This window comes from Galeopterus variegatus, unplaced genomic scaffold (genome assembly GCF_000696425.1).
Source record: "Galeopterus variegatus unplaced genomic scaffold, G_variegatus-3.0.2 Scaffold598, whole genome shotgun sequence".
Classification (NCBI taxonomy): domain Eukaryota; kingdom Metazoa; phylum Chordata; class Mammalia; order Dermoptera; family Cynocephalidae; genus Galeopterus; species Galeopterus variegatus.
The window spans coordinates 312,636-322,610 of NW_007726709.1; the positions used below are offsets into that span (position 1 = coordinate 312,636).

A 9,975-nucleotide genomic window follows, 5' to 3' on the forward strand; every position below is an offset into this window, starting at 1 on the left:
AGCACTAGAACTTATTTTTCCTGTTTAGCTGTGATTTTGCACGTGTTAACCAACCTCTCCCTACCCCACCCCACCCCCAGTTTTTTTTTGTGTGTGTGTGTTTGTGGGTGAGTTAATTTGTTTATTTTTTTAGCTCCCACCAATGAGTGTATTTTATTCTTATGCATGAAAGGAAGAAGGGAAATCTGCAATCGTGCCCAATAAAGAGGACTTCTGTGAAATTGTAGTATGTCTGGAGTCCTGGAAAATAGCTTTTTCTTGGTAGTTGGAGAGATGTCGTTCCCCTGAAGAGATATTATGTTCTAGGTAAAGGACACAGTGCACCATAACTGTACTTTTTCTCATAAAATCATTGTGGCTTTTGTAGGCTACACAGGAAAGGTAGTTGTTTTGTTTGCAGGTGTGAAAGTTGGTCATACAAACTGGGTCATTCTTGTCATACCCAAACTAAATTGGAATCGAGGGGCCAGGAGGAAAAAGCACTCGGGGCACATTGCACCTGTTGCAAGAAGAATTTTCTACAAACACAGCTGTTGAAACAGCCTGCTGTAACCCTAAGACTAGTTTTTACCTGGTGGCTGCTAAAATGACCTGCCATGACTTTAAGACTACTTTTGTCTACTGCTGTCACTTACCAGTCAAAGCCTGCCAACTCCCAAGAACTTTGCCAGTGCCAATGAGCTTTATTTCAAAACAATATGTAGCATTACTCTTTCTAATAAAACTCAACCTTTTCTTTGTTTTTCAGATGTACCAGAGACCACCCCAATCTGTGTGTATGCCCTGATTAGCAATCCTGTTTTCCCAAATAAAACGTTTTTCTTAGAGATTCGTCTCTATATTTTATGACTTTAATTCAGGCATCTACTGAAAGAAAGAATAGCAATCAATTGTCACTATGTTGAATGAGCCAAGAAACACAATATTATTTAAACCCTTTTAAATAAATTAGAAAAACAGACAGTACTTGGAATGTTTTCTATGTAGATTGGAACAGAGAAGAAGTTAGAACCCATGTCTGTGAATGTGAAATATTTAGCAGTAGGTGGTATGTCAGACAGTGTGTGGCTGGACTGGGACAAAATTGCTTCATTAAGAGAGTGGAGATTTTGAATTAAAAGATAGGTATTTTCACTAATCTGTGGCCTCCTCACAAGGTATCCAGGTATGGAAAGGCTTTGGTTTGAAAAATAGTTTGTTTTAGAAGTGAGATAATTATGGGAAGGAGACCTTCTTTTGCTTCTGGATGCAAAGGACACTGTGCTAAGGAACTATATTTGTCTGCTTGGACTCCATGACAAAGTACCACAGACTGGCTGACAGACCACAGAAATGTATTTTCTTGCAATTCTGGAGGCCAGAAGTCCAAAATCAAGGTGTCAGCAGGGTTAGTGTAGTGGATTGAATTATGTCCCCCCAAAACTCAATGAAGCTTGAATTGTATCCCACATGTTTTATGTATTAGAAACTTAGCCCCCACTGTGACTGTTAACAGGGTGGGAATTCCTACTATGATAATTGTAAGGTGGGGCCTTGAAGAGGTGATTGGGTTGTAGGACCATGAAGTAATGAATGTATTTAAAATGGTGGTCAGGGCCATGGTTCTGAGGGCTTTAAAAGAAGAGGAGAGTCATCTGTCTCTCTCTCTGCTTCCACCATCTTGCAATGTGAAACCCCTGGGTCACTGTTGCCACCACCAGGCGGACTTTGGACTTCCCAGCCTCAGAAACTGTAAGCAATAAATTTCATTTTCTTTATAAAATGCCCAGTTCCAGGGACTGGCCAGTTAACTCAGTTGGTTAAAGCACAGCCTTATAGCCTTGTAACACCAAGGTCACGGGTTCAGACCCCCAAACTAGTCAGCTGCCAAAAAACAACAAACAAACAAACAAAAAAAACCATAATAAAATACCCAGTTCCATGTATTTTGTTATAAGCAACAAAAACGGACTAATATAGTTGGTTTCTCCTGAGGCCTTTCTCCTTGACTTGTAGATGGCTGTCCTCTCCCTGTGTCTCCACACAGTCTCCCCTCTATACCTGTCTGTGTCCAAATCTCCTCTTCTTTTAAGGACACCAGTCATATTGGATTAGTGACATCCCTAAGGACTTCATTTTAACTTTACCACTTAAAGACCCTATCTGCAAATACAGTCACATACTTAGGTATTGAGGGTTAAAACTTCAACATATGACTTTGGGGGAATACAATTCAGCCCCTAACAGGTACTCTAAGAAAAGATTTAGCTGCAGGCAGTGGTCATTGCAGGGTTATGCCTGCATGACCTTGGTTCCTTTTTATCAGTTTTGTGTGCTCATCCCCCAGCTTCTGCCTGCTTTGCTGCTAAAAACTCATACCTGCCACCTTCTGAGGCACTGGACCCCACCTCTATCCCACCATATAAAGGGCTGCAAATGTTTTATAAGTTCCCCTGACTCTGACATCGGTCGGTCCCTAGCCAGTCATTGGCCAGGAGTGCAAAAGCCCATCTCCTTAGCACAGAACCCCAGCAGGATCAGGTGGAGTCTGGGACTGCACCAGCAACCACACGATTGGTCGCCCCTTTGATGTCCTGCTTTCCTTTTCCTTACTGGTTCTCCTGGGAGCCCTTCCTTAATAAACCACTTTTGCATGGATCCCTGGCTCAGAGTGGACTTCTGGAAGAAACCTACCTAAGACCTATTTTAACTGGCTGACTACAATGAATAATCCAATCTTCTTTGTCAAGACCAGAAGGAAACAGACACAGAAGCAAGAATTGTTTAGAGATCATTGAAATGAGATTCTTAGAACTGAGATTTAGTAGGTGCTAATAACACAGAAACCAACCCTTGGGGGTGTGGTGTGTCTTCCAGAAACTCTCCATCAGGTATGAGCTTGTTTTTAATTTTATTTTGGCAGCTGGTCTGTGCAGGGATCCAAACCCTTGACCTTGATGTTATAACACCGCGCTCTAACCAACTGGGCTAATTGGCCAGCCCTACAACCTTGTTTTTAAAGGGAATTTTGACTCAACAGATTAACTGGAAAGGAAAGATTTAATTAAAAATACAGAGTGGTCCTAAGGTAACATTCACGGAGAAAGAGGTAGAAGTCATAATCTGATTAGAAATTCCCATAACATTAAAATATCTGAAGAGAGGGAAATTTGTCAAAGCCAGAACAAGGACATGGGTGCCACCTAGTGTGCAGAAGACACAAGGACCAGAGTGACTGAGGAGTTCTCCTGTGTGGAAATGACCTAATTCCCAGGTCCCATAACAGGCATGTGGATTAGGGGACGCAACTTGATTCTGAGCCCACAGAAGGGTGGGCCTAAGGAATTATTTCTGTCTAGAGGCCAATATAGGCATTTATTTTTTTCAAAGACCTCTTTGTCTACAGAAATGAAAATTTTCCCACTCTGGGTCTTTGTTGAAAGCTTTAGTCCTCCTCCTCTTTTCTTTACAATTACTCTGACCACTTTCAGTATTTCAATTTTCTTTTAATTTGTAAGTCGATGTTTCTATTACTTTGCTCTAAAAATTATAAGCAACTTTCTGCTATTGTCTGAAGCACTATCAGTAGAGATTGATTTGAATCCATATCCAAACACTGGCAGTAAACAAGAAAAAAGGTTACTGCTACCTCTGTCCCTCAGTATAGAACAGGCATATGGGACAGTCATATTGCTTCGGTATCAGAAAAGTTGGATTTGCCCTTCCTCTTCCCCAGTGTCCATGATTTGGCTGGCTGGGTCACATGTGTGGCAGCGTGGCCTATGTGGTTAGCAAGGCAGAGGCCAAAGATTTGACGGGTGCCAATGGCATGGTCCATGACATATACACATGCATATGTTGGCATTATGTTCCTGACACAAACATTCAGTACAAGAAAACATCTACACGGGGAAGAAACTGTGGGCCAGTTAACTTGTAATATCAAGGCTGTAGGAGAACAATTTTAAGTATGCCAGAACTCAAGGGATATTGCTCCCATTAGCTCTTCTTGAGGAACCTAAGAGAGAATGGGCTAGAAGAGATTATTGGGAAAACTTTGGAAAAAATATTTGTGGTAAGTATTGACTGAGCTTAGCTAAAGATCTAAGTACTAAAGCAAACATAGGAATACAGGTAGTGAACTAATGTGAACATGTGATATGCTCAGTCAAAATGAAAATAACATCACTTAAAAAGTGGGATTGTTGGGGGTTGACTGGTTAGCTCAGTTGCCTAGAGCGTGCTGCTGATAACTCCAAGGTCTGGGGTTCGATCCCTATACCGGCCAGCCACCAAAACAAACAAAAAGTGGGAGAAGGGAGAAAAATCCAATAAACTCATAGCTGATTCAGAGGTAATAGCTATATGCCACAGGATATTACATAAAGCTGGAAAAATCAAATGATGGAAGCCTAAGTTTATCTGAAGGTACAAAGAAAAACTATAAGAAATACACTATTGACTATAAATTTTGGAAAGTGGAGAAGAGAGGGAAGACTGAAGAAGAGGTTACAAGCTAGTTTTATAACCATAGATATTGTTTAAAGGAAAATGGGAACAGAGAGTATTATAAAGGTAACAATTAGAAAAAAAATTTTCTTTAATATATGTGTGTCTGTGTTTGTGTGTGTGTATGTATATAGGCTTTCTGCTGTATCAACTTAGCTAAGTTCATTCAAACTGTTTATCTGAATTTTCTTCCCAGTCTGGTTCTGAGTTGGGCTCAGCCACAAAAGAAATGTGCCCAATATTTGGCAGATGGAAAAGTAACATTTTTACACCGGGAAGTGGCAGGTGTGGTCTGTTACACTTCATGCACATTGTTCCTGCTCTACTGCTCGCTGTGTTGGCATGGGACAGCCACACCCCCACCAACTCCAGCTCCTGCCAGATTCCTCCTGCAGTTTCTCCCAATCCTGGGACAGGGGCATGCACTGCCCCATAGTGAAGAGAACCAGGTTATCCCATAGGTCACCTGCAACAATGAGATTTGAGGTAATGAGATTCAGATGCTGTTCTAGCTTGTCCTAGAAAGTTCTCGTTTGTCTGTCCCAGGTTTCCTAACTACACACCCATTTTCCCCTCCTTTATCGCCAGCCGTGCTGACTTCAGGCCGGCAGCAGACACACAGGCAACAGTCTTACAAAGACTTATTTACTAGAACCTAGAGTTGTAGAAGGTCTAATGCCCACTGTAAATATGTTATTTTGTAACGTTCAAAGTGGTTCAGCTTGTCTGATACAAAAAGCAAATGAAAATGGGCAAAGAAAACAGACAACAGAGGGGCCGGCCGGTGGCTCACTTGGGAGAGCATGGTGCTGACAACACCAAGTCAAGGGTTAAGATCCCCTTACCGGTCATCTTTAAAAAAAAAGAAAAGAAAACAGACAACAGAGGGGCCGGCCGGTGGCTCACTTGGGAGAGCATGGTGCTGACAACACCAAGTCAAGGGTTAAGATCCCCTTACCGGTCATCTTTAAAAAAAAAGAAAAGAAAACAGACAACAGAGCAAAATAAAAATAGAATATTCAGAAAAGACAAAATAAAATAATACAACTGAGACCAAACAAATCAATTGTATCAACCAATTTAAATGAGCTTAACTGAATTATTAAAAGAAAATAAAAGTAAGTGGATTAAACACAACTCAAAAAAACAAAGTAAACTGAAAGAATACAGAAGGAAGAAATTAATAAATATAAAAACAAGAAATACTGAATCAGAAAACAGAAAAAGAGTTGAAATAATAAAGTACACCAATCAATCAATTTAAAAATTGGTTCTTTGAAAAATATCAAGAATATAAAACAATCATTATATAACATAACCAAATAAGAAATGACAAGTGAGAAATAAGTATTGAAAAGAGAGTAAATAAAAACTAGTAAGGTCACAGTGACACCAGGAAAGATGGCAGAGTAGGAAACACCAGGAATCTCTCTCTGCACCGAGACAATAGTACTGGCAGAATCTGGAGTCTATTCTAAGGCTTGCAACTTCCAGGAAAAAGACAGCAATGCAGAAAATGAGGAACAAAAAAGCTGTAATAACAAATGGCAGTAGTAAATCCCTCTTTGTAGTAAATACTTGAAATTAAATGGATTAAACTCTCCAATCAAAAGACAGAGATTGGCTAAATGAGTTTTAAAACATGATCCATTTCTACTACAGAGGCAAGAAAAAAGCCCTCACACTTTCTGTCTGTCAGGCTGTGGCAGCCGAGGTTGAATACAGGAATACAGGGGGAGAAGTTTTTTGCAACTTGAGAAAACAGTGAAGAGCCTGTTTTACTCCAAAGGACCTAAACTTTGAGTTAACACGAGAAATGTTGGGAAATATTCCCTATTACCCTTACCTGGTTGATTATACCTTTAAAAGCTTGATTAAAGCAAGACAGTGACTTTAAAAAAAAATTTTTTTAATGATAAAATAAAATTAAAAAGTGCTGGCCCGTGGTTCACTTGGGAGAGTGTGGTGCTGATAGCACCAAGGCCGTGGGTTTGGATCCCTATATAGGGATGGCCGGTTAGCTCCCTTGGGAGAGCATGGTGCTGACAACACCAAGTCAAGGGTTAAGATCCCCTTACCAGTCATCTTTTAAAAATAAAATAAAATAAAAAACATGATCCAGAGGGAGCAGGTGCTGCTGCCCAGTACTGGGCCCTTAGGGAGGAGGAGGCCAGAAGATGGCGGAAGACCCCAGTGGTGCTGACAGGGACGTGGAGATCTGGAAGATCAAGAAACTCATTCAGAGCTTGGAGGTAGCCTGTGGGTGAGTGCCACATTGGGCTATGCCCTCTTGGTTCCCAAACCCTTCAGGATGACCCTCTGCATGCTACATGGCCCAATGAGGATAACTAGGAACTAGCCAACTCTCTCTCTCTGGACCTCTGGGAAGCAGCCCCAGACTCCTGGGGAGGATCACTGTGGTTGGCGTCAGAAGGGGCCCTTCCCCCATGGCTCAGACAACTCGACTTTCCTCATGCAATTGCACCAGCACGCTATCATTGATCATTCCTCCCAAAGACCATATTTCACTAGTGGTAAAAATGTTAGCAGATGAGTTTGGAACTGCATCTAACATAAAGATTATGTATTAATAAAAGGTTAAATACAGCAAGAAGATAAAACAATGATAAACATTTATGTACCTAGCAATAAACCATCAAAATATATAAAGCAAAATCGATAGAATTGAAGGGAGAAATAGAAAGTTCTACAATAATAGTTGGAGACTTTAACACCCCACTCTCAATAATAAATAGAACAACCAGACAGAAGATAAGTAAAGAAATAGATGACTTGAGGAGGCTGGACGACTGGCTCAGTTGGTTAGAGCACAGTGTTGATAACATCAAGATCAAGGGTTTAGATACCCTTACTGGCCAGCTGCCAAAAAAAAAAGAAATAGAAGAAGAAGAAAGATTTCAAATCAACAACCTAACTTTACACTTTAAGGAATTAGAAAAAGAAGAACAAATTAAACCCAAAGCTAGCAAGAGGAGGGAAATAATAAAGATTAGAGCAGAGATAAGATAAAGAATAGAAAAATGGTAGAGAAAAAGTTGGTTCTTCTAAAAGATTAACAAAATTGACAAGCCTTTAGCTAGATTAAGAAAACTGTATTTGTTTTTCAATAGTTTTTACACTAGTGTCCTTTTTTTTCTTCAGAATCCAGGCCAGGACAGATTACATTAATTATCATGTTTCCTTGGTTTCCTCAGATCTATAAAAGTTTCTCTGGATTGCCTTGTCTTTCATAACCTAGAAATTTTGGAAGAGTACTGGTCAGGTATTGTTTTAGAATATCCCTCAACTAAGATTTGTCACTATTAGGTTCATGATTAGATCGAGGTTATGAGTTTGGGGGGAGAATAGCACAGAGGTGAAGTGCCCTATCAGTGGTACATATGAGCATGACTTATTACCCTTCTGTACTGGGTATTTGGCCCCTATTGTAAGAGTGTTAAGAGGGTGGGAAATTCAATTATGGTATTTGAAAGCTGGGGCCATTAGGAGGTAATTGGATTGTGAGGATTGTGCCCTTGTGAATGGATTGATCCATTCATGGAATCATGGGCATGGTTCTGATGGCTTTGATGGCTTTTATAAAAAGAGCGAGTGAGAAGGTTAGCCCACTCTTGCTCAGCCCATTTTTGCCATGTGACACCCTGGTCACCACAGGACCCTGTAGCGAGTTCCCACTAAGAAGGCCCTCACCAGATGTGTTCCCTGGACTTTGGACTTCCAAGCCTGTGAAACCGTAAGAAATAAATTTCATTTCTTTATAAATTACTCAGTTCCTGGTATTCTATTACAAGCAATAGAAATGAACTAATACAAGGCCCTAGATTTTCAGAATGGTAAAAGAGCGTTGGCTTTAATTTAAAGTCACTAGCTGCATTAGGCCCCTCACAAGACAGCCTGTCCTTGGAAGCTTTGAAGCTTTGGCTTCTCCTCTCTAGCTATGAAAGTCCTAGATGACATATATAAGGCTGTTTGATCTACATTACAGATCTGTTTAGTGTAGCTTCCTTCATCAATGATCTGAGCTAGAACTTCTGGATAACTTGCTGCAGCTTCTCCATCAGCACTTGCTACTTCACCTTGCACTGTTATGTTATAGAGATGGCTGCTTTCCTTAAACATCGTGAACCAACCTCTGCTAGCTTTGGACTTTATTTCCGCAGCTGTTTCACCTCTCTCAGCCTTCCTAGAATTTTTTTTTTTTTAATTGGGTAAGGAGGGGGAATCGAACCCTGGACCTTGGTGTGATAAGCACCACACTCTAACCAGCCGAGCTAACCAGCCAGCACAGCCTTCCTAGAATTGAGGAGAGTTAAGGCCTTGCTCTGGATTAGGCTCTGCCTTAAGGGAAAGTTGTGGCTGGTTTGAGCTTCTATCCAAACGACCAAAACTTTCTCCATATCAGCGATAAGGCTGTTTTGCTTTCTTATCATTTGTGTGTTCACTGGAGCAGCACTTTTAATTTTCAGGAACTTTTCCTTTGCATTCACAACTTGGCTAACTATCTGGTGCAAGAGGCCTAGCTTTTGGCCTTTCTTGGCTTTCTTTTTTCTTTTTTTAAAGATGACCAGTAAGGGGGTCTTAACCCTTGACTTGGTGTTGTCAGCACCACGCTGTCCAGAGTGAGCCACAGTCCAGACCCCTTTCTTGGCTTTCAACATGCCTTTCTCACTAAGCTTGATCATTTTTAGCTTTTGATTTAAAGTGAGAGAGGTGCAACTCTTCCTTTCACTTGAACACTTAGAGGCTATTGTACATTTATTACTTGGCCTAATTTCAATATTTTTGTGTCTCAGGGAATAGGGAGGCCTGAGGAGAGAGACAGGGGAATGCTGCTGGTCAGTGTATCAGTCAGAACACACAACATTTATCGGTTAAGCTCACCATCTTAAATGGATGTAATTAGTGGCACCTCAAAACAAGTGCATTAGTAACATCAAAGATCACTGATCAGAGATCACTATAACAGATATACTGATAATAAACATTTTGAAATATGGCAAGAATTACCAAAATGTGACACAAAGACAGGAAGTGAGCACATGCTATTGGAAAAATGGCGCCGATAGACCTGCTCAATGCAGGGTTGCCATAGACCTTAAATTTGTAAAAAATGCAATATCTTTGAAGAGCAATCAAGCAAAGTGCAATAAAACAAGGTATGCCTGTGCATGCCTGGGCGAGGCCGCGAAGGACTGCCACCTGGACAGAAGATATAGAAGATACCTACTTTCTACCTACTTTTGAGGACAGATTATGTACCCAGAGCTACCAGTCTCTCTCTTTTATACAGTTCTTTTATTTGATAACTTTATAATACATTGATAGGTATGTATGTACAGCTCCAGATATTTATATAGTCATATCAAACAATATACTTAAATGATAATTTATTAAAAGCTGTAAACTCTGGGGCCAGCCCGGTGGCGCACTGCTACAGTGCGCCGCTTGGGAAGCGCAGCGGCGCTC

At 40.7% G+C, this 9,975-nt stretch overlaps 1 protein-coding gene across 1 annotated transcript in view; it reads left to right on the forward strand.

Moving 5' to 3' along the window:
* The first annotated feature begins 6,665 nt into the window (after positions 1–6,665).
* The window catches only part of LOC103588649, a 15,386-nt gene continuing 12,076 nt past the window's right edge, over positions 6,666–9,975 (forward strand). The window contains exon 1 of the mRNA XM_008570400.1: positions 6,666–6,751. Coding sequence (XP_008568622.1) covers positions 6,666–6,751 — 86 coding nt within the window. The remainder of the gene's footprint in view (positions 6,752–9,975) is intronic.